Below are 27,569 nucleotides of genomic sequence, written 5' to 3'. Positions count from 1 at the left end.
TATGGTGGTATGTATCGTTACTTATACAGGCATGCACGCCGCCATGGTTCTGGCAAAGAAGTTGCCACCTTCGCATCGCGTGATTCTGGTCGAACGCAACACGCATTTTAACCATCTCTACGTCTTCCCGCGCTTTACGGTGTACCCCGGTCATGAGCACAAGGCGTTTGTTCCATACTCGTCCATTTTTTCCGAGTCGCCCGCGCGCAAAGCGCCCAAGGCCGGTGGGCTCTCGGAGCGCTTGCACGCTGCAAGGCACGAGGCTGCTTCCAGCGAGGCGCCGATGGACGCAACAGGGATTGAGGAAGCGATTCTCGGTGAGCGCAAGGAGATGCGCGATTCGCACGTCGAAAGCCACGATCGCGAAGCTAGCAAAGTCACGCAAGTTAGTGACATGATCAACGAAAGGTTGCACCTCGACGACGCACAGGGCCACAGTGAGCCGCTTCCCGAAGCGAACGGCGAGGCGAACGGCGAGGCAAATGGCAAGGCAAATGGCGAGGCAAATGGCAAGGTAAACGGCGAGGTAAACGGAGAGGCAAGCGACACAGACGACCGCTTTGCCAATGCCGAGCCCCATCTGATTGTCTGTGGCCAGGTGCTGAGCATGACCGACTCGCATGTGACGGTGCGCCAGCACAGCGTGAAGGAGGGCGAGGTGAAGAAGGCAAAGCTGTGGTCGATTGACACTGTCGATATCCCCTATTCCCATCTGATCTACGCACTGGGTTCGCACATGCCGGATCCGCTACGCCACGAGTCTTACTCGAAAGAGAAGGGTATAGAGTGGATGCAAACGGCACACAAGCGCATCGAAGACAGCAACGAGATCATCCTGGTGGGTGGCGGCGCTCTTGGCGTGGAGCTTGCTACAGATATCAAGACTTTGTACAAAGAAAAGAAGGTCACGCTGATCCATTCGCGCAAGCAGCTGCTCCCCAACTTTGATATGCGCATCCACGAAGTCGCCTACGCCATGCTCCAAAAGCTGGGTGTGGATGTTGTTTTGGGCCACCGCCTGGCGCTCGCAGAGGGCTGCCCCATGGGCAGCAACGTGAAGCACTTTGACCAAAAGAAGGCGCAGCCCGACCCTGCGCCCGCGAACGGCAAGCCGCAGCCGACCATCATCGAGCCCGAGGTGCCTGATGGTGAAGATGCACCGGAAATGCGCCACCGCATCCGCACGACGCTGGGCTTGGAGCTCGAGTGCGATTTGCTTCTGCTGTGTACCGGGCAGCAGCCCAACTCGTCCATCATGGCGCAATTTTCCCCGCCGAGTGTGAACCCCCAGTCGCGCTTGGTGAGTGTGCTGCGTACGTTGCAGGTAATGATTCCCCACGACTCGGACGCGGTCCAGCAGCCGTTCGAAGTCGTGCCCCCCTGCAAGGACTGCGACTGTTTCCTGGACCACAAGGCGGCCGGAGCCGAGCACAATCACGAGCACGACGAGCCCCAGGTGAAGCCGGGCTGCTACCCCCATATCTATGCGATCGGCGACGTGGCCGACGCCTATGGCGCCCTGAATGCCGGCTACCAGGCGTGGTTCATGGGCGAGACTGCCGCCGAAAACATTCTGCGCGACATTACCCGGCGTGCCGACTCGGCGGACCCTGCGACGGAGGTGCCCGAAGGCGAGTCGGTGCCCATGCAAGAGTTCCAGCCTGGCCCCGACATGATTAAGCTGACGATCGGCGGAGGCAAGGTGGTGACGCAAGGCGCGCCTGAGCCTGACGCGTCGCTGCCCGGCAAGCCGAAGCGCCCGACGATTACCGAGTCGGACGACATGGAAGACATGTTTATTGAAGGCGTTTGGAAGAGTATGGCGCTTGCCGACCCGTCGGACATGTACCTGTAGTTTCAATAGGATCCTTCCCCATCTGACAATTCTAAAAAGCACACAAATGGTTTGCACAAATGGCATTGTGGTGATATAACAGCACCGCTACGCAAGCATAGGACGGTACGTCTAGAAGCCAGCCTTTTCTATTCCAGGAGGAATCAAAGTGTGGAAGAAGATACATAGCAGAGGGCTCGTTGGCTGGAGCACCGATGCCGCCCATGCCGAGGATATCCAAGAAGGCGTGTACATCATTACTTCTTCTTGGACTCGGCGCCCTTGGTCTTCTTGGTGCCGCGGACCTTCTTGGCACGGCTGTTTGTGGTTAGTATGGGTTCTTTTCAAAACAAGCAATACGTACTTCTTGCGCTCTTTCCGGAGCTTGCGCGAGGGCTTCTCGATCTTGGGCTCGATGCCGTTCTGTATTAGTACAATCGTCAATGAAGTACGTACGCGGACCAGGCGGAACTTGGACTCGAGCTTCAGGCTCTCGGGCGAGTCGTAGATCAGGGCGAAGCCGGTCGAGCGGCCACCACCGTAGTGGGTGCGCATGCCGAACACGAAGCACTGCTCCTTGGGGGCCTTGTACATCTCGCCCAGCTTCTCCTGGAGCTCGCTGCGGGAGACGTTAGGGCGAGCGGGGTGGATCACATCCAGGACCATTTGCCTGCGCTGCAGGAGACGGTTGGTGATGAACTTGCGGGTCCGCAGGGTGATGGGCGAGTTCGGGTCCTGTACAGTGTTAGTATTCCGCATCGTCGTGTGTGCAGCCTGCGATGAAGCACCGCAGGCCACCTGAGTACGCACCATATTGGCGACGACGAAAGTAGGCAAGCGGCTGGCGCTGGGAGTTCTTCGCCAAGTCCCTACGCTAAGATTATCACGTGTTCAACTATATCATTAACACGTGATTCTCGCTTGGAATCGGGGGTGATGACTCATCGCCCGATCGTGGCACGGCCCACGCCCCGCCGCGCGGTGCGCCGCACTGCGCGCAGGGACGCCATGATCACGCCGCCGTTCAACTTTCAGCAGTGGGTCGACGACCACCGGCATCTGCTCAAGCCGCCAGTAGGCAACAAGTGCCTGCTGCGCACCGATGGCTACTTTGTGATGGTCGTCGGCGGGCCGAACGAGCGCACCGACTTCCACTACCAGGTAGGCACACGACGCTCACCCAGCCTACGGAGGAGCTCTTTTACCAGGTGCAGGGTACCATGTACCTCCGCGTTGTGGACGACGGCCAGTTTAAGGAGATCGAGATCAAGGAGGGCGAAATGTTCCTCCTGCCCGCCAACACGCTGCACTCGCCCAAGCGCCTCGCGGACACAGTCGGCGTGGTGCTCGAGCGGGCGCGCGAGGAGCCAGGTACGGCGCTGGACTAACACTAGATGAACTGCACTGGTTTTGCCCCAATACGGACGCGCACCAAGGCAAGCCGGTCGAGATCCACTCGGCGCGGTTCCTGAGCAAGGACCTCTTTACCGAGCTTCCTCGCCTGCTCAAAGTCTGGGCCGAGGACGCGTCGCTGCGTGTGTGCAAAGAGTGCGGCCACCAAGCCTCGGCGCTCGAGTCGCCCCACTGCCCTCGTATGTAGATGTTTGTAATCTAGTAATGTCGTGACGATAGCTCGGCGGCGTAACCGGCATGCCTGCCACGCCGCCGTATCCACTACTATACACTGCCACCCACGGCTCCAGTTACAAACGCGGCGGCGACACCTGCGTCAGTCGCACCACCTACCAGAATCACACCATCGCCACGCACAAACATCATCTCCGAGTTGCGTTTTGTGATCTTGATCGTCTCGGCGCCCGTGTCTTCGGCGACCTGGACGTCGTAGATCGTCTCTTCGACGTCGCCCATGATCAGGTTCATGTGGCCATCGTACGCGTGGAGCACGCCACGCAGCTCGCGATCGCCACGCAGCTTCACGAGCACGCGCTCGCTAATCGAGAGCCGGATCAAGTCAAACGGCTCGTGCACACCCAGCTCCGGCATCGTATTCGCGACGAAGCCGCGGCGGCCGTGCCGCCGGCCTCCACCAGGCGTGTTTTTAATTTCCAAAACACGCCCTATGAGGGCGCCCTTTCTTCGTGCGCTTCCCTCTGTCGACGATGCTGCGAGCTGCGCCGCTTCTGCGTGGCGCACACGCGCTCTCCCTTGCGAATGTGCGTGCGGTGCACACGAGCGCCGTGCGCATGCACGACTACGTCCCTCCCCGCAACCAGCTGCCCGAGCACCCCCTCGAGATTGGCGCGGTGCAAGGCAGCCGTCTGCGCGAGCACTACGAGCGCACGCTCGCGGCCGACATGTTGTATATGATGTACGAGCCGACGCCTGAGCCTGCGCCGCAGCCGTCCGAGTCGCTGACGGACGACCGTGACGACGACCGCGTGCGCCGTTGGCATGGCGCCTCGCCCTACTTTGAGCACCGCTCGGCGCGTCCGCAGCGCGGCAACCGTCCGCTGCTGCCTCTCGCCACGCCGCTCAGCGAGTCGCGCCACATTGAGCACGATATCCCCCGTCTGGACCGCGTGGTCCTGACCGCGTTCTGCCGCGACGCGATCACCAACAAGCAGGCGCTCCTGCCCCTCCTCGGCCAGCTGCGTGCGGTGACTGGCCTGCCGGTCCTCGGCTCGCTCGCCGACCCCACGGTGGGCAGCTCGCCCGAGATGGCCAAGCTCGCGCGCAACGGCTACGTCCAGGTGCTGCGCGCCAAAAAAGGTGTGGCTTCCTTCAAGCTGCGCCCCGACATGCCGGTCGGCGCCCAGGCCGTGCTGCTGGGCGACGCGGCGTACGAGTTCATCGAGGTGCTGACCACCTTTGTGCTGCCCCGCCTGCGCGGCTTTGCCGGTCTGCAGCTTCCTCCTGCGAGCCAGCCGCTGCTGAGCCCTGCGGCGGTGAGCGGTGTGGTGTCGTTCGGCATGGGCCCCGAAGCGATGCCGCTCTTTCCCCAGGTCGAAGTGAACCTGGACCAATACCCCGGCCGGCGGCACGGCTTCCAGGTGGACTGCATTACGAACCAGCGTGGCCGCCGCGCGACGGAGCGCGCGCGGACGCTCCTCAGCGGTCTCGGCCTGCCGTTTGTGCGTCGCGGTACGATTGCGCTATAGACTAGTAGTAGGCACGGACCGCGTTGCGGACCTGCTGCGTAATGTACAGGTCCTCCTCCAGCTCGGTGATCGGCGTGTCGCGGCCGCCGAGGCTGTACTCGGCGATCTGGTCGGTGGTGAACTGGTGGCGCTCGCGCAGGTACAGCTCGTCGATGAGGAACTTGCCGGTGAACGACGCGTCCTCCTCGAGAATGCGCGCGGCGGCGTCGGCGACAATGCCGGGCGACCGCCAGCCGCGCTCGGCGCCAGCCTCGGGGCTGACGATGCGCATCGCCGACGTGCCGATCATCGTGTACGGCCACAGCGTGTTGCTCGCGACGCCGCGCGCCTTGGTCTCGGCAGCAAGCGCATAGGCGGCAGTCGACATCGCGACCTTGCTCATAGCATAGAGCGACTTGGAGAACTTAAACGAGTGCTCAATCTCGCCGTTCTCCAGCTCAAACAGGCCCTTGTCCAGGGGGGGGGACATGGTGAGGAGCCGGGGTGCGCGGCCGTCCGCCGCGGACTTGTACAAGTGCGGCAGCGCAAAGCGCGACACGAGCCACGTACCGCGCGCATTGATGCCATTCACCAGGTCGTACACCTTGGCCTTGGCATCGACCGTGGGGCCGAGGTTGATGGCCGAGGCCTGCGTAAGTGCGGGGTACCTACATTATTCACGACAATGTCGAGCGCACCAAAGTGCGACGCGACACGCTCGACCGCATCCTCGACCGCCTTGTCGTCACGGATGTCGAGCTGCACGGGCAGGGCCTTGGCCTGGTTGCCGTGCTGCTCGGCAATCGCATGCAGCTCGTCGGCGACCGAGTGGATCGTGCCGGGGAGCGTCTTGTGGGGCTCGGCGCTCTTGGCCGCAATCGCGACATTGGCGCCCCGGGCCGCGAGGGCCTTGGCGATCTCAGCACCAATTCCACGAGAGGCGCCAGTACTGGGTGAGCGTCGTGACGTACATCAGCGCAGTCTTGCCAGCGAGCGAGGTCATCTTGGTGGCTCGAACGTCGGCCGATCTTGCTCCACACCATGGCCGTGTGCCAATTCTACCTGCAGGGCCGCTGCCGCTTTGGCGCGAACTGCAGGAACGAGCACCCGCCCAAGACGGGGGGCGGATTCGCGCAGCAGCCGTCGGCGTTTGGAGGCGGCAATGCGTTCCAGAACACCAAGCCCGAGCCGGAAATCGCCCTCACCAAGGACGGCATCGCACAGGATTTTGGGCCGCATGGACGCCCGCTCTGGAAACGCACCGTGTACGCGCCGGCACGCTGCGACCCCAATTTGATCGCTGGGCTGGATACAAGCCCAGAAGAAGACCGACTCTTGGCGTACCAGGCACGACAGTCGGGACAAGAGGCCGCCTACGTACGTGTTATGACTGACGCAGGCGCAACATGCTCAGCAGATGGAGGCACAGGCCAGTGCGGCATACCAGCAGATGGCGAGCAACACACAGGGCGCACTGAATCAGGCGCTCGCGAACCGCAAGCAAAAGGAGCCGGCACCGGCGGCGACACCAGCGTTTGGGCAGAGCAAGCCGAGCGCGTTTGGATCCGCACAGCCGTCGGCTTTTGGCGCAGCGGCCAAGCCGAGCGCGTTTGGGTCGACGGCAGCCCCGTCCGCGTTCGGCGCGTCGGCCCCGTCGGCATTCGGCGCGCCAGCGGCCAGTACGGCACCGTCCGCGTTCGGCACGACCGCCGCTCCGTCGGCATTTGGCGCGGCCGCCGCGCCGTCTGCGTTTGGATCACAGCCGGGCACGACCGGCACGTCGGCATTTGGCACGCAGCCAGGCACGGCAGGCGCGTCCGCGTTTGGGGCGCAGCCTAACGCTGCCAGCGGTGCATCGGCCTTTGGCGCAACGGCTGCTCCGTCGGCCTTTGGCACTTCGCAGGCCCAGCCGGCGTTTGGCTCGCAGAGCGCGTTTGGGAAGCCGTCTGCGTTTGGAGCGGCCGCACAGCCCTCGGCATTTGGCGCGCCGTCTGCATTTGGATCGGCTGCGCAGCCCTCGGCCTTTGGTTCGACAGCCAAGCCCTCGGCCTTTGGGTCGGCTCCGTCCGCGTTTGGGGCCTCGGCTCAGCCGTCGGCATTTGGATCCACGGCGCAGCCGTCGTCGTTCGGCGCGGCCGCACAGCCGCCGGCGTTTGGCGCAGCCGCGCAGCCATCGGCGTTTGGCGCTCCGTCAGCATTTGGCTCGGCTGGATCGGCGCCTTCTGCCTTTGGCGCGGCGGGGCAGCCACCCACACAGCCGTCCGCGCAGCCAGCTGCCCCGTCGACGACGCAGCCATCGCAGCCATCGCAGCCGTCGCAGCCGTCGCAGCCGTCGCAGCCGTCGCAGCCGTCGGCGTTTGGGACGACAGCCCAGCCGTCGGCCTTTGGCGCGGCTACGCCATCGGCCTTTGGCGCGGCTACGCCATCGGCCTTTGGTGCGGGTGCTTCGTCGGCCTTTGGCGCGGGTGCTCCGTCGGCCTTTGGCGCACCGGCGTCCAGCACGCCGTCGGCCTTTGGCGCAGCACCCGCCGCTGCGCCGCCGGCCATGGGCACGCCCGCGCCTGCCGCCCCCGACGTCTTCGCACGCCCCGACGAGAGCGAGCTGCCGAGCGACGTCCTCGATGCATTCCGTGCCGAGTCGTTCACATGGGGCGCCGTTCCACAGATTGAGCCGCCGCGTCCGCTGTGCACATAGTATACCCTACGCCTCTAAACAGTACGCTCTATTTTCCGCACACACTGGGCACCCTGTGCGTGCAAACGGCAGCAGAGACAGCTGCTTTGCACGGAACATGGCGTGGCGCTGTGCGCGTGCGCGGCTCTGTGCGGCGATCGTCGCTGCGAACGGCTGTTGTTGCCCTGCGGCGAGCTGCAGCGGGGCGTCTTCGGACGGGTCCTCGCTGAGCCACGCCTCGCTCTCGCGTGCGTCCGCGGCGGTGGTCGTCTCGAGCGCCGATGCAAATGGCAGGGCCGGCGCACGGCGCACGGCCTGCGGCGCAACGCATGCGAGGTGCGCCGAGTGCCAGCAAAAGAAGAGCACGACGGGCTGTGCGCCGTGGAGCATCGGTTCGTCGCACACGACGCATTTTGTATTCGCTAGGTAAGTAGAAGCACGTACCATCGCAGTACCGCGCAGCACGCAGGGCATCCTGGTGCTGCACGGAGAGGTCGCGCGCGGCCTGTGTTTGGACTTGGCTGCATCCCTGCAAAAGCGAGTGCTGCAGGTGGATCGTGTGCAGGATCTTGATCACGGCGGGCTTCAGTCCCTCGATCGCGAGTCCCTCGCGGATGGGCCGGATGATGCGCACCGGGTCGATTTCGCCGCCGACGTGCTCGAGGAGGCCGCGGATAAACGCGGGCTTGTCCTGCGAGTAGAGGAGCAGGCGGTCCCAGAGCTCGTCGTCGTCCTGCTGCTTTACAAAGTCGACGGCCATGGTCACGTCGTGCAGGCGCTCGATGATGAGGTTCAGCGCGCCGCGCACGTCGCCGGTACGGCCCAGCAAAAAGACCATTTCCGGGACATAGTCGTGCTTCTCACAAATGCGGTACGCTTTCTCGAACGAGTAGACGTAGCTCATCGTGCGTAGGAACGGCATGAGCTTGGCATAGTGGTATTCCGCGTACAGGCTCACCAAGAGGTTAGCATAGTGCGTGATCAGCTGGGGATCGCGCTCAAAGAGCGCGTTCAGGTAGAGGTACTGGTACCACGGGTACGGCTTCAACTGCGGCATTGCGCGGTCGATGGGGATCGAGTGCAGATGGTCGACAAGGAGCGGCGCGACGACACTCGCCTCGGGGCGCGGCGTCCCGGCAAGGTCCTGGTCCAGCTCGACCAGCGAACCGAGCTTGTCCTGCACGTCGGTAAAGAGATTGTGCTCGCGGATCAGGTCGAATACCGCCGGATCGCGCAGCTGCACAAGGTACGACAGTGCCTTGCCGGGCTGCCGGCCGGCGAGGTACAGCTCGGCCAGGCACGCAAGCAGCGTCGCAGACGACGTCGGGCGGTCGTGGATCGCAGCAACGACCGCCTGGCGCGAGTACAAATGCGCAGGCCACTTCCGCAGCGTATCCAACAGCTTGGCTTCGTCGGTATGCAGAAGGTGCACCAGCACCATATCGTACGCGACCTCGCTCAGCTCGGGGTCCTGCGTCGGAATTTCAGGAAGGACCGCCGCAAGCTGGTTGCGCTCGAGGTACAAAAAGACCATTTCCTCCCACGCATTCGCGTCCGTGCGCAGGAGCAGTGGGAAGAGCGCCGCGGCGCCGCGGTAGTCGTCGCACTCGTCAACGAGGTACAAGAGGTACTCGCGCCCAATCGCGCTCGTATCAAAGCCGAGCGCGTGTGCGCCTTCGCTGCCGAGCGCCTCGAGCCTCTCGAGCGCCTCGCGGTATTCGCGGCGCTCCAAGAGCCAGTCGATATGATCGCGCTCGGTGCGCGGGCGCGCGACGAACAGCTGCGACGGCGTCGCGAGGTAAAGCACCGTGTGCGGCTCTTTGCGTCTGCGCACCGGATTCTGCCGCTCTTCCACGACCGGGCACAGGTGGTAGTCGTTGCAGCGCAGCCGCGCCGAGTCCAGCACGCTCAGCACGTCGCTGCCGACCTCTTCGCCGTGGCGGTTGATCGTGCGCAGCTCGGGCACGTCAGGCGGATGCAGCATGGCGGTCGCGACGCTCTCATCGTGCAGCCGCTCGAGATCGTCCTCGTGCGCGAGGTACGCAAGCGCCACGAGGTGCTCGCCGTCCAGCGCAAGCCCGGCGACGAGCGAGTCGAGCTGAAAGATGTCGGTGATCTCGACGTAGAACGACGGCGAGGTCGAGCTCAGGCCGGGCACGAGCGTCGACAGGCCCGATACGTTCTGCATCATCTCTGCAGGCGCGTCGCGCGTATTTACATGCGCCACCGTGATGCGCTGCCCTTGCGCAATGAGCAGCGTCGCGCTCGCGCGCCATACGAGCGTGCACCGCGCCAGTTCGCAGCGCACGCTCGGCTCCGGCGCGGGAATAAAAGTGATGAGCTCGTGCGTCTGTGCGTCGAGAATACGCACGCCCCGCTCGTTCGCCCACGCAATCCAGCGGCCGTGCCACGCCACGGCCCAGATCGGCCCTTCACCTGAATGCAGCACGGTCTCCTTGTGGCCGAACCAGCGCTTTTCGCGGTGGATCAGCGCACCGCTCATGCCGCCGCATACGAACGCACGCGAGGAGCGCTGGCCGAACTGCGGCTCGAGTGCGAGCGTCTGGACGGGCCGCTTAAAGTCAAAGCGGTACTGCTCAGAGGTCTGCAGCGACGCAATGGCCACAAGGCCGTCCATGCCGGCGCTGCCGACAAACGTGCCGGTCGTGTCAAAGACCAGGCGGTGGACCGCGGCGGTATGGAACTGGAAGCCTTTTTGGAGAAGGCCGTCCTTGTTCAGGACATAGATCATGCCAGAATACATCCCGATCGCAATATGGTCCTGCGACACGGCGACAGCGCTGAGCGAGTCTTTCGAGAAGATATCCTTGGCACTCCATCCAATCGAGGTGATGTTGTACATGGGCTCCTCGTCAAAGGAATCGGAGAGGTCCGACGGTATCGATTCCGAGCGTGTGTCGTTCGTATCGGACGGTGCGCCGCGCAATTCGGAATGCGTTTCAGAGAGCATAGGGTCCGCCGCTCGGTACGAGTCGGGCGCATCGTGTGAATCAGAAGCAGGGTGCGAGTCGGACGCTGTGTGCTCCTGTGATAAAGACCGCTCGTCCGAAGAGGGGTTATGCGCACCCGCAGCATGCGGCGCATCCTCGGCCGCAGGCTCGTTGACGTCGGAAACGTCGGCATCGGCCTCGTTCGGAGCCACATCGGTAGGCTCCGCCTTCGCCGCCTGACCCGCCTCGGCAGGGCGTGGCGCAGGCGACGGCACATCGTGAGCCTGCGCCTCGCATATCGGCGTCGACTCACGCGGCGCGGCCGTGCCCTTCTTCCCACGCTTACTCCGCTTGCGTTGCACCATCCCCGTGCATGCCGCGGTGATCCGCACTGACCCTCCACTTGGCAAGCCTCCCGAGTGTTTGTCAGCAGCAGGTCCCCGACGAGGAGGGGTTGGTACGAAGCGCAGCGGCCGTAGCAGCAGGCGCGGCCGTGCCCCAAGCACGCTTCGCAGCACTACGAATCCCAGCCCTCCCTCCCCGTCGTCCTCTCCGAGTCCGTCGAGCATGTAGTAGACCCTACATAACTACGTAGCTGTTGGGGGTGTAGCGCTTGGTGTTGTACACACTCTTGCCAGCCTGCTGTGAGTAGAGAAAACGCACCTCCCAGCCTTTGACGTCCTTCATGAGCTCCTTTTCGCGCAGCAGCGTCGCCTTTTCGCGGCGGAACGTGTCGCGGTCGGACTCGGCGAGGAGCAGCGGCGTCAGGTGGATGCGGCTCCACGCGCGCTCACGCGCAAGCTCACTACATAAGTCATCCCACGTACCGCTTCTCAATGTTGTTCTGACCCACGCGGTAGAAACCGAACGCCGTCAGACCGGCCACCGCCGAGAGGAGCGCAACACCGCTCGGCCCCTTGGTCGGGATGTTGCGCTTGTACCGGATCGGCGCAAAACCACCGCGAGGCGGGAGATCCCTGATGTAAGATGAAACACATACTGCTTGTAGCCCACTACTGTTAGTCGTGCAACGTACCGCCTTGACTCATGCCGTATCGTGGTAAGCCGTTTCGGTCGCCGGCGCTTCCTCCGGGCTACACGTGACCTATCTTTTTTTTGGCGCGGCTTGCGACTGGCCGCGATGGGCTCCAAGAAGGGCGGGTCGCAGCTCGCGCAGCTCCGCACTGGCCTCCGCGACGCGGGTGTGACGGGCAGCAAGCCGAAAAAGGGGCAGAATGAAGAGGGGCGTGTCGGCCAGTACCGCGCGCAGCAGCGCCGCAAGCGTCTCGACGCGCTGATGGGCAACCTGAACGCCTTTGACGAGCGCGTGGCAAAGAGCAAGAACGACGTGCTCGGCCGCAAGGTCAAAGGCACGACCGGGCGCCCTGGCGTAACCAAGTCGGGTGCAATCCAGCAGCGCCGCGAGCAGCTGCTGCCGGAAATCGCGGGTCGTCACCGCTCGTCGTCGTTCGTCGACCGCCGCTTTGGCGAGTACAATCCGCACATGTCCGTCGAGGACAAGATGCTGCAGCGTTTCACGCACGAGCGCCAGAACCGCACAGGCAAGACGTCGCTCTTTGACCTGAACGACGACGAGGACACCGGCCTGACGCACTACGGCCGCTCGCTCTCGGGCCTCGAAGAAATGCCAGACGTGTATCCAGACGAGGACGAGGACGACCAAGGTACGTACCGAGCCATGCACATCTGGGATGACTCGACACAAAAAGTGTTGTCCGTATGGGCCGATAGGCCATGCCGGATTAAGTTCTACTGGAGATTGCTGAGCTCACTTGCTTTGGGACAGACTAACCACAGGCAACATTGACGCCCACGAGACCGAGCAGGGGCACTTTGCGGGCTTTGACGAGCCGAACGATGGCACCCGCAACAAGGCCGAGGTCATGAAGGATATCATCGCCAAGTCCAAGCTCGCCAAGTACGAACGCCAAAAGGCCAAGGACCAGGACGACGAAATGCGCATGGAGCTCGACGAGGAGCTCGGCGATATTCGCTCGCTCCTCTTCCAGCGCCCGCAGAAGGAGGAGGGCGAAGAGCCAGAGGAGCCGCCCAAGTCGACGGCCGACGAAAAGAGCGAGGCGTACGATGCATTCGTGCGTGAAATGGCGTTCGAGCGCCGCGCAAAGCCACAGGACCGTCTCAAGTCGGCAGAAGAGCTCGCCGAGGAGCAGGCAAAGCGCCTGCGCGAGGCGGAGGCTGCGCGTCAGCGCCGTATGCACGGCGAAGAGGTCGTCGAGGAGGAGGACGACGAGGAGGGCGAAGAGGACGACGAGGCGCCGGCCAAGCGCCGACTTGTCGAGGGATCCAGCGGCGAGAAGCGCTCGGTGCGCTCGGCGATGGGTCTTGGTGCGAGTCTCGATGCGCAGTTTGAGCCTCGCTTTGATATGGATGATGAGGAAGAGGAGGAAGACGATGAGGATGATGAGGAAGACGATGAGGATGGGGAGGAAGACGAGGAGGAGGACGAGGATGAGGACGAGGATGAGGAAGACGACGAGGAAGACGACGGTCTCTCCAAATTCGAGCGTCAACACCTCCGTGATACCCCCGCCGAAGACACGGCGCCTGGCTACGGCCGCTCGCTCCCCAAACGCGACGAGGTCCCTACGCTCCCATTTACCTTCCCCTGCCCCACGTCGCATGACGCCTTTCTGGACATTTTAGAAGAGCACCAAGTGCAGCCCTCGCAACTCAACACCGTCATCAGTCGCATCCGCACGCTGCATGCGCCGAACCTGGACGAAAAGAACCCCGAGCGTCTGCAGCGCTTCCTTGGCGTCCTGGTCGACCACCTGCTCTACCGTGCGAGCCAAGGCGCCCGCGGTGTGCACGACAACGGTTCGCCATCGGCCGACTTTGGCGTGCTCAACGATCTCGTGCTGCACATTGCCGAGCTTTCCAAGACATACCCTGCGCGTGCCGCTGAGCACTTTGTGGCGAAGCTCGCCATGATGCAGCGCAACCTTACCCGTGGCCTCGGCCGTGGCCCCCTGGAGCTGAGCTCGCTGACGTGGCCTGCGCTGCCTGAGCTGTGCCTGCTGCGCACCGCCGGCCTCGTGTGGCCGACGAGCGACCGCTGGCACCCCGTCGCGACGCCGCTGTCGCTGCTCATGGCGCAGTACCTCGCTCATGCACGCATCCGTTCGCTGGAGGATATGGCCTCTAGCCTGTACCTCTGCACGCTTCTTGCGTCGAACCAGCGTGCGAGCAAGCGCCTGATGCCCGAGGCGCTCAATGCGCTCTACTCGATCACGGCCATTCTGCTTCCGTCCTTAAAGACGAGTGGCACGTCGCCTGCCAAGGCGCTCGCGGAAGAGTACGGCATCCCAACGCCGGATGTCGGCGCGGCGCACACGGCGCACCTCGCCGTGACCGAGGATGCGACGCCCAGCACGCCGCTGCGCCTTGCGACGCTCCTCTCTGGCTCGCACAACGATGCACAGACGCGCGCCGACCTGTTGCACCTGGCGCTCGCGTTGCAAGAGCGCCTTGCGTCGCTCTACCAGAGCAGCCCCGGCTTTGTGGAGCTCTTTACGCCGCTTGCCTTTTTGCTCGAGGTCGGTGCGTCGCGCCTGCGGGGCTCGATGCCGACGCTCGCCAGTCTCGTAAGCACGACTGCGGCCAAGCTCCGTGCACAGCTCGAGCGTGCGGTCGAGAACCGCCGTGCGCTGCGTCTGCAGGCCCACCGTGCGCTGTCCATTGCGTCGTACGCGCCCAAGTTCGACCAGCAGGCCTTCGACCCGAAGCGCGCGACGGACCCCGACACGGAGCGTGCGCAGACGGCCAAGCTGCGTGCGCTGCTCAAGAAGGAGCGCAAGGGAGCGATCCGCGAGCTGCGCAAGGATGCGCAGTTCCTGGCCGAGGCGCGCGAGCAGGCGCGCGTCGAAGAGGACGTGTCCTACAAGCGCAAGATCGACAAGATTACCAGTGGCCTCCAGGAGGAGCGCTCCGAGCAAAAGCAGCTCGACCGCGCCAAGGCCGTGCTCAAGAAGCGCGCCGGCAAAAAGTAGCCTGTACCATAGTTATTTCCTCGATTCCCTCCACTCCCATGGTGACCAAAGTGTCGAAGAGTGCGACGACGCAGCGGTTCGTCGCGGTGACGGGCGCGTCGTCTGCGGATGCGCAGCAGTTCCTTCGTGATCATAACTATCGCCTCGAGGCCGCGGTCGATGCGTACTTTAGCAAGGACCAAGGCGCCGCGCCACGGCTCTCGCCGCAGCAGGAGAAGGAGGCTACGGCCGCGCTCCACGCGCTCTTTGACGAGTACAAGGACGATGCGGAGCCTGATACCATCACTGCCGAAGGCGCGCTGACCATGTTTAACGAGATCAATGTCGATGTCGCAAGCGTTGCGGTGCTGCCGCTGTCCTACTACCTCGATTCGCCGTCGTTGGGGCACTTTACGCGCGCCGGCTACGTCGAGGGCTGGCTACGCCTCGGCCTTGGCGCGAGTCTGACCGGGTCGCCGTCTAAAGAAAAGGTGCTTGAGCTGCAGCAAGGCGTGGTGCCTGCGCTGATGCATACCTTTGCGACGGACGGCGCTGTGATCCCCCCCCGCAGCCCGATTCGCGCAACACCGTCCAAGAAGGGGCTGTATACCACCGTGTACGAGTACACATTCATGTTTGCCCGCAGCGAAGGGCAGAAAAATATCGGCGTGGACGTTGCCATCACCTTTTGGGACCTTTTGCTGCCGCATGCGCCTTCGTACGACGCGGCGGGAACGCGCACAGAGCCCCCGTCCTTCACCCCTGCTCAGTTCACTCTATGGAAGCGTTTCCTCACAGAAGAGGCCAACGTGCGCATCGTCTCCAAGGATACTTGGTCGCAGTTCCTCGAGTTCACGCAAGAAATCGATCCGAGCTTTGAGAGCCACGACTTTGACGCCGCGTGGCCGTCGGTCATTGACGAGTTTGTCGAGTGGGCTCGCAAGCAACTCGCTCATAATGCATAGCAGAATCACATTAGCTCGCCTGCTGGGTATTCGGCACCCTATGGATACCTGCGCAGACGCTTTTTGCGTGCGCTCTTACTCAGAGTCCGACAGTTCGCGCAGATAGAGTACATTGTTGCAACTGGATTAGTATATGTACATACCGAATGAACACTTCGCCAAGTGTACCGTTCGATTTGCCGTCCTGCAGCTCTTCGGTATTCGCCAGCTGGAAGTTCATGTAGTTGTCCGTGCTGACCAGGAAGCCCTTGTACTCTAAGCCCCACTTGAGCCGAATCAGCACCTTCTTTCCGATCTGCTGTTGCAGGAATGGCTTGGGATTCACAGGAAAGTCCTGCGTCAGCGTCGCATCACGTACCGGCATCGTCGTAGGATCCGCACGCTGCGACGAGGAATTTTCACGTGGAGCCACGTGGGTGAAAGCGCGCGGGGGCTTCGTCTGTGGAGACGCGAGCGGATCGCGACGCGACCGCTTTGACCACTACGCATGGCAGCGGACGGAGGAGACGAGCAGATCCGTGGCGAAGCGTATATATGGGGGCCAGAATGGTCGCGCTCGCCTGTCGTGATGCTCGGGCACCTCGGCTCTCATTACGTATGGTCGATCCTCAACTCACGCGCCGCGCCGTTTCTCATGCGCCTCGGCTTTTCTAAGAGTACCACAGCGATCGTGCTGATGGGTGGGCCGCTGAGTGGACTACTAGTCCAGCCTGTCATTGGCATATTGTCGGACGAGTGCCCACGGAAATGGGGGCGCCGGCGGCCGTATATGCTCGGTGGAGCGATCCTCTGTCTGGCAGCCCTTGTATGCCTGGCCATTGCAAGCAATGCCGCACGTACGACCGGAAACGGTGTCTCGTGGCTCGCCATGCTCCTGGGCGTCCTCGGAATCATCGGGATCGACGTGTCAGTCAATACCCTGTCGGCTGCGCACCGCGCGCTGGCCTTGGACATTCTTCGTGTGGACGAACAGGATCTGGGGAATGCGTGGGCGGCACGCTTTGGAAACCTGGGATCGGTGCTTGGCTACCTGGTCGGCGAGCTGGACTTGTCGTCGAGCCTAGACTTGGACCATCTGAGCATCCTGGCCCTCTCTGCGGCCGTCCTGCTCGTCCTGACGCACCTGACCGTGTTCCTTCTTATCGATGAGCAAGTGCTTGTACGTGCTCATGATCATACCCCCAAGAGTTTAGGGCGTGCGATACGCGACATGGTGCGGCACCTGTACCGTACGGGCCAATCTCTGCCGCCGCCCATTTGGGACCTGTTCAAGATCCAGTTCTTTTCGTGGCTGGCATGGTTCCCTATCCTCTACTTTAGCTCGTCCTGGGTGGCCGATATCTACTTTGCGGCGCACGGCACACCGCCCACGTCGTCCGGCCCGATGAGCGAGGCGGCGCGACGAAAGGGAAGCTTTGCCCTGTTGTGCTACTCGCTGACGTCGTTTGCCGCATCCATCGCGTTACCGTGGTGCCTGCACGGCGTGATGCCCGGCCGCTCGCGGCACGACTATGCGCCCGCAGCCACGACGGTGTGGTCCGCCGACGACCCCCCCGACGAAGAGCTCCATGCACCCAAGCCCCACGAGGTCCGCGTCGCGCGTGCGCCGCAATGGACGCGGCACTTTCGGAAGCCGACGTTGGCCGAGGCATGGTTCTGTTCGCAGGTCATGTTTGTCGTCGGCCTCCTCTTCTTTACGTGCCCCATCTATGCGCACCATTCCGTGCCTGGCGCCGTGGCGCTCATTGGCACGCTGGGGCTGTGTTGGTCTATGACGCTCTGGGCGCCCTATGCGCTTCTTGGCATATTGCTGAATACGACATCAACCACCGCCCCTGAATCCGTGGCGCTGAACCCCCTCGCTCCTGCAGAGGCGCCAGAGGCCGAGGCGGCGTCTGCGCCAGAGCCGGAGCCTGCGGGCCTCCTCCGCGCGCATGCTGGCGCGGTGATGGGCCTGCATAACTGGAGTATTGTGCTCCCCCAACTAATTACGTCCCTCTTATCTTCCCTATGTACGTTTCCTGGCTCACCCAGTTTTCATGATGCCCTCCCTGGTCTGGGACGAGTCGACGGTGGCCGCCTTTGACAGCACGGGCCTCCTGTTCCGTGTTGGGAGTCTGTGCACGCTGGTGGCCGCCATGCGCACGTTTCACTGGCTGGGGGCCTACGACCGGCGGCAAGTAACGTGACGATCTCATAGGTCCTATCCTTAAACCCTAATTACGTTATCTTTGTGCATGCAGCTGGTGCATGCGGCAGTGCACGCATGTTGGTTGTGCCGCAGCACACTGGGACGCAAAACCTAACATGTTGCCGTGTCCTACTGGGCCGGCCCGTTCCCGACTGGAGCGGCGCGCGCCCAGGCCTCGCGTGCCGTACGATTGTGTTTGGTGCAATGTGATTGGATGAGAATCCGCTAGATATTCGATGGCGCAGACGACCGCAGGCAGGTTGAGACGTGGCCGGGGCAAACTGATGGGTGCCCGTGGCCTCCCCGGCAGGCTATCTGCCGCGCTCACCAGTCCGTGACTACCACCCCTAGGTTCTCAGTGTAGAACGAGTCCGTGCTTGTACGTAATGGTTGCTTGCCCCTGCTATGTATGCTAGCATGGGCAAGTGCGTATCGCGCGAACAGATGCTAACCTATTCGCGCGCGCTTTTGCGCTTTGTGCTTGTTATTTCACAGAACTCTGAAATCGTTCATCATGACCCAGACCCGCGAAGATTCCGTGTACCTCGCCAAGCTTGCTGAGCAGGCTGAGCGCTACGAGGAGATGGTTGAGAATATGAAGCGTGTTGCTTCGTCCAACCAGGAGCTCACTGTTGAGGAGCGCAACCTTCTCTCGGTCGCTTACAAGAACGTGATCGGTGCGCGACGTGCGTCGTGGCGCATCGTCTCCTCCATCGAGCAGAAGGAGGAGTCGAAGGGCAACGAGTCCCAGGTGAACATGATCAAGGTTTACCGCGAGAAGATCGAGTCGGAGCTGGCCCAGATCTGCGAGGACATCCTCAAGGTGCTCGACACCCACCTCATCCCCTCGGCTGCCTCGGGTGAGAGCAAGGTGTTCTACCACAAGATGAAGGGTGACTACCACCGCTACCTCGCCGAGTTCGCCACGGGCGACAAGCGCAAGGACTCGGCTGACAAGTCGCTCGAGTCGTACAAGGCCGCCTCGGACGTTGCCGTGACGGAGCTTCCCCCGACCCACCCCATCCGCCTGGGTCTTGCGCTCAACTTTTCCGTGTTCTACTACGAGATCCTTAACTCGCCCGACCGCGCGTGCCACCTGGCGAAGCAGGCCTTTGACGATGCGATCGCTGAGCTGGATACCCTGTCGGAGGAGAGCTACAAGGACTCGACCCTTATCATGCAGCTCCTGCGTGACAACCTCACTCTGGTGCGTATTATGGACTACTACTTTGCTAACCACAGTGGACGAGTGACATGCAGGACACCGAGAAGCCGGCCGAGGGTGCCGCTGCTGCTCCTCAGGCCGAGGGTGCCGCGCCTGCGGCGCCGGCCGCCGAGGCGAAGGGCGAGGAGGCCGCTTAAAAGCGCACCTGCCTTGACCTTTTATTTCGTTCAGCCAGTTTAGCACATAGCTGCTCGGCATTAGATTTACATCCACCTTCTGCCGTATTCGTTACACACTCGCGAGTCACCGAGCCAAATATGGGCGTTTGCGCCCGCTGCGCGCGCCAAGCAAAGCGTGACCGGACGCGGATATGGGCGCTATTTTTGCGGCTCAGCAGCACTGCCCGGTCGCTGCTCACGTGGTGAATTAATTTGCGCATTGGATCGAGTGGAGTCCTCCGCTTGTTTAGTGCACGGTCTTCTGTGGGAGCACCCTTGCGCGCGCACGGCGGTGCGGCGACGCGGTGCACAAAATGAGCAACTCTCAGACCACTGGCATGCGTGGTCTTACGCACTATATCTCGGAGCTTCGTGCGACGGGCGCTCGCGATGCAGAGGAAAAATGTGTCAATAAAGAAATGGCCCACATCCGCCTCAAGTTTCGGTCAACACCCAAGCTGGACGGCTACCAGCGCAAGAAATACGTGGCAAAGATTATATTCACCTATCTGCAAGGATACAAGGTGGATGTGGGCTTCCCGGAAGCGCTCGCGCTGATGGCCAGCCACAAGTATTCGGAAAAACAGATTGTAGGTGTTGTGGCTGACCCTAGGGCTATCTTGCGCTCACGCTCTATGTGCACCAGCACGCAGACTTTTCAAAACAGGCCATTCCCATGATCCGGCGCGATCTGGCCGACATGAACGAGGTGAATACGTGCCTCGCCCTCCATGCGGTGGCCAACATTGCAAGCCTGGAGATGGCCGAAGCGCTCGCAGAAGAAGTGCTGAAGCTTTTGGTGTCACCGTACGTATATGTGCTGACCTCAGGACCTCGCCATCGACTGTACAGAAGAAGGCGGCCTTGACTCTAGTCCAGATCTATCGCAAATACCCCGAGGGCGTCGACATTGCAGAATGGAGCGCCCACATCACACGCATGATCCGGCACAGGCACTTGGGCGTCTCGCAGAGCGTCACAAGTTTGCTCCGCGTCCTGGTCAAGGACAGACCGGCGCCCTATCGCAGCTGCTACTTGCCAGCGGTCGAGCAGCTGTACGACATCGTGGTCAAGGAAGACTACAAAGAGATCTACTTGTACCACGACATTCCTGTGCCTTGGCTGCAGGTGAATCTGCTCCGCCTGCTGCAGCTCTATCCCCCACCCACGGAAAAGGGGATGCTCGCGACTTTGCACGGCGTTTTGGACCTGATTATGCGCGCGCGGACTACCACGTCCCAGGTTGACGTGCAGCAGAGCAATGCGTACAATGCCATTCTCTTTGAGGCAATCCGCCTCGCGCTGCATCTTGACACTGGCTCGGTAGTTGTCGCGCGCTCGGCCGTGCTCCTTGGCCGCTTTCTGACGTCGCGCGAGACCAATGTGCGCTACTTGGGCCTAGTGGCCATGTCGCAGTTCGCGCGCAGCCTCACGTCGCTCGCACCGATCCAAATGCACCAGAATACCATCTTTGCAGCGCTGCACGACCGCGACATTAGTGTGCGCCGCCGCGCGCTCGAGCTCGTGTACTACATGTGCGACGAGACGAATGCCCACGAGATTGTGGCGCATCTGCTCGAGTATCTGCCGCGTGCGGAGCCCTCGCTGCGCGAAAGCCTCGTGATGAAGATCTCGATCCTGTCAGAGCGCTTTGCCGACGACTATACCTGGTACGTCGACACGGTCTTGTCGCTGGTGAACCTCGCGGGCGACCACGTCAGCGATGCAGTGTGGCACCGTGTCGTGCAGGTTGTCACAAACAACCCAAAGGTGCAGCGTTACGCTGTCGCGACGCTATTCCGCTACTTGGAGCAGCCGACGTGCCACGAGACGCTGATCAAGATCGGCGGCTACCTCCTCGGCGAGTTTGGCGACCTGATTGCCGATCGCCCCGGCTCGCAGCCGATCGACCAGCTGCAGATGCTGCAGGACCGCTCGCACCTGTGCACGATCTCGACACGCGTCCTGCTTCTCACGACCTATTTCAAGTGGCTCAACCTGTACCCCTCGATCCGCGACCCGCTGCTGTCCATCCTGCGCATGTTCCAACAGTGCATTGATATCGAGGTGCAACAACGGGCGTGTGAGTACGTGGCGCTCGCCGAGGTTGCCACGCCCGAGATGCTCGGGCTCGTGTGTGAGGAAATGCCGCCCTATGTGCTCCCCGATACGCCGCTCGGAAAGCTCATGCCGCGCAAGCGCGTGCAGCCCATTGCGATCTCGACCGGCAAAGGCGCTGCACGCTCGTCCAGCATCCGGCAGCCCCACGTCGAGCCCCTCGTGTCGCCTACCACGCCGCGGTCCGATACAGTCACGGCCAATACCCAGCTGCCAGCGACCGAGGTCGACTTGTTGGATATGCGCGACTTTGAGTTCGGCAGCCCGGTGGCACAGCAAGGGGTCCCGACGGTGCATGCCGAAGACTGGAGCTCGTTTGCGCTCCCCGACGATTCCGACCTTCCCGATGCGAAACGCGAAAAAGAGAGCCTGCTGGGCCTCGATGCTGTGTCGCCGCTCCCCACCTCGTTTTCGCTGCAGACGGTGCACGATAAACGTACCTCGTCGGACACGGAGCGTGCAATGAGCTCGCCGTCGCTCCCCTCGCGCCGCGGGTCCGAGCAGCCAATGTCGCTGAACTCGGACCACACCGAAATGCTCTCGCAGAGCTCCGACAGCGCGGTGCGCCCGATGATGCACCAGCTCAATTTGGGCGGGCCGCTGCATGCTGCACCCGAGGAGCCGCGCGAGATTGACGTGCTCGTTCTGCCACGCACGATGCTCAGCCCCAAAGGCGTGTTGTATCGCGACAGCGACGTGGTGGTCTCCTTTACACGTGCGCCGGTCCTTGCGCTGCATTTCAAGAATGTGAGCCCGGTCGGCGGCGTGCTGCATGCGGTGCACATTGTCCCCGCCGACGGCGCGGATGCCGAGCACATCCATGCCGAGCTGGACACGTCGCCCGCGCCGCTCCCCAGCGGAGGGCACGTCGAGCGCACGGTCCATGTGGCCTGTGCGTCGTGCTTCGTCGCGTGTCCGAGCGTGCGTGTGACGCTGATGATGCGCGAGAGTCGCGCGCTGGTCTTCCCACTGCCCGTGACGCTCGCGCACTTTGTGCACCCTGTGGCGCTCGCCGCGGCCGACTTTTTCCAGCGATGGAAGGCGGTGCAAGTCGAGCACGGCCTCGAGGCGCAGCGCGTGTTTGGCATTGCGCTCACCCCCCACGGCGAGCTGCCGCATGCTGCGGCCGTGTCGGTGGTGCGCGATGCAGGCCTGGCCGTGCTTGATGGCGTCGATCCCAAGCCAGAAAACATTGTCGGTGCCGGGGTGTGGAAGAGCACCGGGGACGGCCCGGTGGGCTGCCTGCTGCGCTACGAGCCCAACCGCGATGTGCGCCTGGCGCGCCTCACGATCCGTACGACCAATGCGCGCGTCTCGCAGTCGCTGCTTGCGCTCTTGGCTGACGTGCTTGGTGGATAGCTACTGTACACTGTTTAGCCTGTATAGGGACTGATGCTCATGGCCTCCAAACTCTGTGCCACAGATTCGGGCGTGATGCTGCTCGGGTCCATGGACGAGAGCGTGGCGCGAGGCCGGCGTGGCATCATTGCGCTCAGCTTGGTGCGGCGTACTGACGGAAGTCCGCCGAGTTCGTCGTCTTCGTCTTCGTCGTGGTGGTCGAGGTCGAGGTCGTCTGGATGGTCCTCGTCCTCGTCCTCGTCGTCATCGTCTTCCGGCGCAACATCCGACCATTCGCGGTACAGGCGGTGGACCATTGGCCCCGAGTCCCGCAGCCGATAGGGGTCGAAAGGAAAGAAGACATCGAGGGCTTTTGCAGGCACCGGCGCCGGCGCCTCGCTCGTCTTGGGCACCGCGAGCGGCGTCGATTCGCGCGCGTCGCGCGATCCTTTGCGCTGCGGCGTACCCGGCGCCGACGCCGCGGGCTGCGGCGCCTCGCTCTGGGCACGGCGCGCGTTCGCGTCGAGCACCGAGTAGCAGTAGAGGAAGCCAGTGTGCTGCGCGACATACGCAAACTGCTGTACGACGTTGCCGTTGCAGTAGCGCAGCGGATTCAAAGGAGAGGTGATGGCGCGCTGCACGACCGCGAGGCCCGGCGCCCACCCCGCCTCGCTCGCGAGGCTCGTGCCGAGCGGTCCCGAGGTGCTCGACGAAGCGGACGAGTAGGACGTGCCGTTGAGCGTCGGCAGGAGCTGTGGCGAGAGCTCGAGCGAGCAGGCGGTCGGGTAGGTCGACGCGAGCGACGCGTCCTCGTGCGAGGTGCTCTCGAGCGTCGAGCCGCCCTGGCGGAGGTCGCGCCACCGGAAGCAGAAGAGGTAGAACACGGCCTGGGCCACGGCGTAGAACATTGCGTGCTCGCGCGAGCCCGGCGGCGGCGCCGAGGAGCCGAGCTGCGCAAAGGACTCGAGGCACGCGTCGAGATAGGTGCAGAGATTGAGCAGCACCATGCGTGTCGTCGAGCCGTCAATGTACTTGGCGCGTGCGACGTAGCTCGCTACATAGCTTGCGGCCGCGATGCGCAGAAACGCTGCCGAGTCGCTCGTCGGCGCAAACGGGGCGTCGGCGTGGGCGCCCGGGGCATACAAGCTCTTGCTGAGCAGCGTGCCGAGGAACATGTCGGCAAACTCGCTGTCCAGTGACGAATACCAGAACAGGAGAAACTGGACGTGGCGCGACTTGAACGTCGTCAAGACTGAGCGCGTGAAGATGCCGAGCAGCGTCTGGTACAGCTGGTAGCGGCGCACGTCCACCGGCTGGGTGGGGGCGCCGCCGCGTAGCGAGCTGCCGTGGCCAACGTAGTGCGCGAGAAAGTCAAAGATGGCCTTCATGATCGCGTCGAGCTTGCCTGCGAGCACCGCAATCTCGTTCCACTGCGGCTCGTGCTCCGTGGGATGCGAAGGCAGGAGCGAGTCGGACGCCTCGTAGCCGTCTTCCTCGTCGAGGTCTTCTAGCGCCTCGAGGTCCTCGTCCTTTTCGACGGGTGACGACGGGGCGGACTCGCCGTCGATGTCCTCGACGCCGCGGTCGAGCACCGAGGCGAGCGTCGTGACATTCGCCGGCTCGACGCCCTGCTCTTCCAGGTCGTCGAGCTCCACCTGGATCTCGACGTCGACCTGCAGAGCATGGTCGATGACCGCGCTCCAGATCGGCTCGGTGAGTGCTTCGCAGTACTCGGTGACGCGCAACAGGTTTCGGATATAGAGCACCTGGCTGAGGGTGCGGTCGCGCTTGTGCGGAAAGTGCTGGACGAGCCTCGGCTGGAGCGTCGACGGGAGCGTCGGGATCAGGCGCAGCAGATTCTGCAGCAGGCCGTGGAGGCGGTCGTACAGCTGGCGGCGCGTCGGCCGCGCAGCGTCTGCGGCGAGTGCGAGCGCTTCTGCGTCGCGGTACCACTCTGGATTCAGCCCAAAGTTGCGAAAGATGAGAGTCGCGACCTTGCTCACCCACTCGCTGCGCGCGCTGACGAGCGCGCACACGAAGCGTACCCACGCCTCTGCGACTTCGTCCGGCATCGCGAGCCAGGGAAACTCGACGACGGCGTCCACGAGCTCTGCGCAGGAGCGGTCGAGCGACGGGGCGACGTGCGACAGTGCGCCGAGCCACGAGCGCAGCTGCGACGTCGAGGATGCCGAGGTGCTCGCGGACGGCCCCGAGTGGAATTGTGCAAGGAGCTCATGATAGGGCCCGAGTTCGCCCTGGGTCAGTCCGGCGGCGTACCTTGGATTTTTGGACCATTGCATTCTTGACAAAGGTGACATACATACCCTGTCGGGTCCCGTGGAGCGAGGCTCCATTTTCCGCTTGCCGTTTCGGCGCGCGGACTGTGCGTTGGGGCGACGCCGGCATCGCAACGCCTCGCCACCACCGTCCAGAGAAAAAAGTGCGCCGGTGGAGCGCCACGTGGTGATTGATCGAGGAGCGTGGCGCCTTGGGGCGGCGCCGGGGGTGATTCTCTACAGACGCTACATTTAGAGGTCACCGTCGTCCTCATCGGGCAGAGGCGCAGCAGCAGCCGTCTCGAGCTCCTTGTTGTACTGCTCCATGAGGTTGTGGTCGATCTGGACCTCCGGAGGAGCCAGGGCAGGGGCAGCGGCGAACTCGAGGGCCGCGTTGCCGACGAGCTTCCTGGCGAGCCACAGGAACGGCTTTTCGAAGTTGTAGTTGGACTTGGCCGAGATCTCAAAGTACTGCAGGTTCTTCTTGCGGTGGAAGGTCACAGCGCCGGTCTTGACTTTCCGCTCCTTCACGTCGACCTTGTTGCCGCAGAGCACGATCGGGATGTTCTCGCAGACGCGCTCGAGGTCACGGTGCCAGTTCGGCACGTTCTTGTACGTGATACGCGAGGTGACGTCGAACATGATGATACCGCACTGGCCCTGGATGTAGTAGCCGTCGCGCAGACCACCAAACTTCTCCTGGCCCGCCGTGTCCCAGACGTTGAAGACGATCGGACCAAAGTTCGTGTGGAACTGCAGCGGGTGCACCTCGACACCGAGGGTCGCAATGTACTTCTTCTCAAACTCACCCGTAAGGTGACGCTGCGGTTAGCGAGGCCCAAGCGCCCGATCGACCTACCTTGACGAAAGTGGTCTTGCCGGTACCACCGTCACCGACTGAATGTTAGCCTAAATCCTCTACCTACCCAGCACCAGCTTAAAGTTGGGAACGTTCTGAGCGTCAGACATAATCGTTATACGTCGTGGCGGGACAGCGCACCACGAAAAACAGCTTCTTTGCCCTTCCGCGCCCCGTCACGTGCATCGGGCAGACCAAATTTTTCTGGCGCTCGCGGCTTGCCAGTGGTGCGATCGGGCGCGATGTCGACGGCGTTGAAGAACGTGAGCGGCAAGATGCACCTTCCGGTGCCTCCTGTTTGGAGCAGGGACCCGAAATCGTCTATCCTGGAGCAGCTCGACACGCTCGTCATGCGCTACATCCCCCAGCTCGAGGGCGTAATGGTAACGCACAAAGACGCACGCTTCCTTAGTGCCCTCGGCGGGATCAACGGCGACTCGGCGTTTGGCGTGGCGCCGGTGGCTTTTTCGGCGCTGGTATGGCGCCCGGAAATCGGCATGGTGCTGGGTAGGTGCTTGGGCTAACCACAGAGGGAACCATTACCCTGTCGTCGCCGAGCCATGTGTCGCTGCTCTTGCACGACACGTTCAACGCGGCCATCTCGGCGCAGCATCTGCCGAGCGCCAAGTACGAGTTTGTGCACTACGACGACGACGATGTCCAGCGCACCGATCCCAAGGACCGCTCGGTCGGGTTCTGGCGTCACAAAAAGACGGGCGCGCGCCTCGGCGGCGAGTCGCACACGCTCAAGTTCACCGTGATTAGCATGACGGTCGCGAATCATATGCTGTCGCTGCACGGCAGCCTGCTCAAGGATCCGTTCAGCGTCGCGCCGCCGCGCCCGGGCTCGCTGAGCTTCGACCAGGCGCTCGCTGCGACGGAATCGAGCGAGCCGCAGGAAGACGAGCCGCAGGACGAGGAGCCGGTCAAGCCGCGCAAGGTCCGCTGGGACGACGACGACTCGGACCGCGCCGAAGAGGAAGACAAGCGCGCAGAAGAGACCGGCGAGCCTATGGAAGTCGAAGACAATGGCGAGGACAGCGACGAGAACCAGGACGACTATAACGAGCAGGCGGGCTCGGACTCGGACCCGAGCGATGTCAGCGACGAGGACGCGCCCGCGCCGGTCGCGCAGCCCAAGGAGAAGAAGAAGAAGGAAAAGAAGGACAAGGACAAGAAGGAGAAGAAGGAGAAGAAGGAGAAGAAGGAGAAAAAAGAAAAGAAGGAAAAGAAGGCGAAAAAGGACGCATCGTCCAAGCGGTCCAAGTCGGAGGAGGACAAGCCGAAAAAAAAGAAGCGCACTTCCGAGTAACTTCTTGTGTACTATAGCTCTATGCACCCCGATACCTCGGAAACTGGCTTATTTTCGAATGTGGAGTAGCGAGCGAGACCGAGCGGCGCCGCGGCTAGAGCGACTCGATAAAGGTCTTGAGCTTGGGCTCGGGGAGCACGCCCACAAACGAGGTGACAGGCTTGCCGTCCTTGAACGCGAGCACTGTCGGCATGGCACGAACCTGTGTTAGTTTATCGACGTACCTTGAACAGCTGCGCCGCCTCCATGTTCTTGTCGACGTCGACGGTGACCAAGTCGACTTCGCGGCCGCTCACGAGCTTCGGGTCGTTCACGAGACGGTGCAGGATCGGGCTCAGCATCTTGCACGGCTGGCACCAGTCCGCAAAAAAGTCGACGAGCACCGGCTTGCCACTCTCCTTGCTCGACTCGAGGAGCTGCGCAAGGCGCTCCGACGTGACGTCCTCTTCGATGTAGCGTGCCGTAGCCGAGGTCGAGAAGCGCATACGCGCACCCTGCACGGGCGCCGCGCGCGCGAAACGGACTGCGTGGCGGACAAACATTATGGTGGTCCTAGCGTC

The 27,569-nt window shown here is 62.8% G+C and overlaps 18 protein-coding genes across 18 annotated transcripts; 9 read left to right on the top strand and 9 right to left on the bottom strand.

Moving 5' to 3' along the window:
* Positions 1–31: 31 nt before the first annotated feature.
* On the top strand, positions 32–1,855 carry MJAP1_004173 (uncharacterized protein; the record flags this gene model as incomplete). The annotated part of the gene is made up of 1 exon (XM_060268092.1): positions 32–1,855. The coding sequence occupies one exon, from the start codon at positions 32–34 to the stop codon at positions 1,853–1,855; it is 1,824 nt and encodes a 607-aa protein (XP_060124075.1).
* A 236-nt stretch (positions 1,856–2,091) lies between these two features.
* MJAP1_004172 (uncharacterized protein) lies at positions 2,092–2,593 on the bottom strand (the record flags this gene model as incomplete). Its single annotated transcript, XM_060268091.1, has 3 exons — positions 2,092–2,152; positions 2,199–2,257; positions 2,291–2,593. The coding sequence occupies 3 exons, from the start codon at positions 2,591–2,593 to the stop codon at positions 2,092–2,094; spliced, it is 423 nt and encodes a 140-aa protein (XP_060124074.1).
* A 249-nt stretch (positions 2,594–2,842) lies between these two features.
* BNA1 (3-hydroxyanthranilate 3,4-dioxygenase) lies at positions 2,843–3,434 on the top strand (the record flags this gene model as incomplete). The annotated part of the gene is made up of 3 exons (XM_060268090.1): positions 2,843–2,995; positions 3,019–3,205; positions 3,271–3,434. 3 exons carry the CDS (start codon positions 2,843–2,845, stop codon positions 3,432–3,434), a joined length of 504 nt encoding a protein of 167 aa, XP_060124073.1.
* A 103-nt stretch (positions 3,435–3,537) lies between these two features.
* On the bottom strand, positions 3,538–3,838 carry LSM3B (Sm-like protein lsm3b; the record flags this gene model as incomplete). The annotated part of the gene is made up of 2 exons (XM_060268089.1): positions 3,538–3,558; positions 3,581–3,838. 2 exons carry the CDS (start codon positions 3,836–3,838, stop codon positions 3,538–3,540), a joined length of 279 nt encoding a protein of 92 aa, XP_060124072.1.
* A 116-nt stretch (positions 3,839–3,954) lies between these two features.
* Positions 3,955–4,953, top strand: mrpl7 (54S ribosomal protein L7, mitochondrial; the record flags this gene model as incomplete). The annotated part of the gene is made up of 1 exon (XM_060268088.1): positions 3,955–4,953. One exon carries the CDS (start codon positions 3,955–3,957, stop codon positions 4,951–4,953), a length of 999 nt encoding a protein of 332 aa, XP_060124071.1.
* Position 4,954: 1 nt separating this feature from the next.
* MJAP1_004168 (uncharacterized protein) lies at positions 4,955–5,935 on the bottom strand (the record flags this gene model as incomplete). The annotated part of the gene is made up of 3 exons (XM_060268087.1): positions 4,955–5,581; positions 5,605–5,881; positions 5,904–5,935. The coding sequence occupies 3 exons, from the start codon at positions 5,933–5,935 to the stop codon at positions 4,955–4,957; spliced, it is 936 nt and encodes a 311-aa protein (XP_060124070.1).
* Positions 5,936–5,973: 38 nt separating this feature from the next.
* MJAP1_004167 (uncharacterized protein) lies at positions 5,974–7,627 on the top strand (the record flags this gene model as incomplete). Its single annotated transcript, XM_060268086.1, has 2 exons — positions 5,974–6,309; positions 6,332–7,627. 2 exons carry the CDS (start codon positions 5,974–5,976, stop codon positions 7,625–7,627), a joined length of 1,632 nt encoding a protein of 543 aa, XP_060124069.1.
* Positions 7,628–7,633: 6 nt separating this feature from the next.
* On the bottom strand, positions 7,634–10,922 carry VPS41 (Vacuolar protein sorting-associated protein 41; the record flags this gene model as incomplete). The annotated part of the gene is made up of 2 exons (XM_060268085.1): positions 7,634–8,028; positions 8,051–10,922. 2 exons carry the CDS (start codon positions 10,920–10,922, stop codon positions 7,634–7,636), a joined length of 3,267 nt encoding a protein of 1,088 aa, XP_060124068.1.
* Positions 10,923–11,136: 214 nt separating this feature from the next.
* On the bottom strand, positions 11,137–11,606 carry MJAP1_004165 (uncharacterized protein; the record flags this gene model as incomplete). Its single annotated transcript, XM_060268084.1, has 4 exons — positions 11,137–11,362; positions 11,385–11,534; positions 11,558–11,570; positions 11,594–11,606. The coding sequence occupies 4 exons, from the start codon at positions 11,604–11,606 to the stop codon at positions 11,137–11,139; spliced, it is 402 nt and encodes a 133-aa protein (XP_060124067.1).
* A 92-nt stretch (positions 11,607–11,698) lies between these two features.
* On the top strand, positions 11,699–14,588 carry NOP14 (nucleolar complex protein 14; the record flags this gene model as incomplete). Its single annotated transcript, XM_060268083.1, has 2 exons — positions 11,699–12,242; positions 12,376–14,588. 2 exons carry the CDS (start codon positions 11,699–11,701, stop codon positions 14,586–14,588), a joined length of 2,757 nt encoding a protein of 918 aa, XP_060124066.1.
* A 38-nt stretch (positions 14,589–14,626) lies between these two features.
* On the top strand, positions 14,627–15,532 carry DCN1 (Scaffold-type E3 ligase; the record flags this gene model as incomplete). Its single annotated transcript, XM_060268082.1, has 1 exon — positions 14,627–15,532. The coding sequence occupies one exon, from the start codon at positions 14,627–14,629 to the stop codon at positions 15,530–15,532; it is 906 nt and encodes a 301-aa protein (XP_060124065.1).
* A 10-nt stretch (positions 15,533–15,542) lies between these two features.
* MJAP1_004162 (uncharacterized protein) lies at positions 15,543–15,896 on the bottom strand (the record flags this gene model as incomplete). Its single annotated transcript, XM_060268081.1, has 3 exons — positions 15,543–15,570; positions 15,676–15,866; positions 15,891–15,896. 3 exons carry the CDS (start codon positions 15,894–15,896, stop codon positions 15,543–15,545), a joined length of 225 nt encoding a protein of 74 aa, XP_060124064.1.
* A 123-nt stretch (positions 15,897–16,019) lies between these two features.
* Positions 16,020–19,085, top strand: MJAP1_004161 (uncharacterized protein; the record flags this gene model as incomplete). The annotated part of the gene is made up of 4 exons (XM_060268080.1): positions 16,020–17,499; positions 17,567–17,712; positions 18,247–18,930; positions 18,966–19,085. 4 exons carry the CDS (start codon positions 16,020–16,022, stop codon positions 19,083–19,085), a joined length of 2,430 nt encoding a protein of 809 aa, XP_060124063.1.
* A 335-nt stretch (positions 19,086–19,420) lies between these two features.
* MJAP1_004160 (uncharacterized protein) lies at positions 19,421–22,583 on the top strand (the record flags this gene model as incomplete). The annotated part of the gene is made up of 3 exons (XM_060268079.1): positions 19,421–19,696; positions 19,720–19,913; positions 19,937–22,583. The coding sequence occupies 3 exons, from the start codon at positions 19,421–19,423 to the stop codon at positions 22,581–22,583; spliced, it is 3,117 nt and encodes a 1,038-aa protein (XP_060124062.1).
* Positions 22,584–22,597: 14 nt separating this feature from the next.
* RRN3 (DNA independent RNA polymerase I transcription factor) lies at positions 22,598–24,884 on the bottom strand (the record flags this gene model as incomplete). The annotated part of the gene is made up of 2 exons (XM_060268078.1): positions 22,598–24,817; positions 24,840–24,884. 2 exons carry the CDS (start codon positions 24,882–24,884, stop codon positions 22,598–22,600), a joined length of 2,265 nt encoding a protein of 754 aa, XP_060124061.1.
* Positions 24,885–25,090: 206 nt separating this feature from the next.
* Positions 25,091–25,807, bottom strand: GSP1 (GTP-binding nuclear protein gsp1/Ran; the record flags this gene model as incomplete). Its single annotated transcript, XM_060268077.1, has 3 exons — positions 25,091–25,660; positions 25,698–25,735; positions 25,765–25,807. The coding sequence occupies 3 exons, from the start codon at positions 25,805–25,807 to the stop codon at positions 25,091–25,093; spliced, it is 651 nt and encodes a 216-aa protein (XP_060124060.1).
* A 132-nt stretch (positions 25,808–25,939) lies between these two features.
* Positions 25,940–27,009, top strand: MJAP1_004157 (uncharacterized protein; the record flags this gene model as incomplete). Its single annotated transcript, XM_060268076.1, has 2 exons — positions 25,940–26,204; positions 26,228–27,009. 2 exons carry the CDS (start codon positions 25,940–25,942, stop codon positions 27,007–27,009), a joined length of 1,047 nt encoding a protein of 348 aa, XP_060124059.1.
* A 94-nt stretch (positions 27,010–27,103) lies between these two features.
* On the bottom strand, positions 27,104–27,551 carry MJAP1_004156 (uncharacterized protein; the record flags this gene model as incomplete). The annotated part of the gene is made up of 2 exons (XM_060268075.1): positions 27,104–27,211; positions 27,234–27,551. The coding sequence occupies 2 exons, from the start codon at positions 27,549–27,551 to the stop codon at positions 27,104–27,106; spliced, it is 426 nt and encodes a 141-aa protein (XP_060124058.1).
* Between the last annotated feature and the right edge of the window lie 18 nt (positions 27,552–27,569).

Source organism: Malassezia japonica, chromosome 9 (genome assembly GCF_029542785.1).
Source record: "Malassezia japonica chromosome 9, complete sequence".
Classification (NCBI taxonomy): domain Eukaryota; kingdom Fungi; phylum Basidiomycota; class Malasseziomycetes; order Malasseziales; family Malasseziaceae; genus Malassezia; species Malassezia japonica.
The sequence above is the reverse complement of the archived record's forward strand: the minus strand, read 5'-3'. Positions and strand labels throughout refer to the sequence as shown.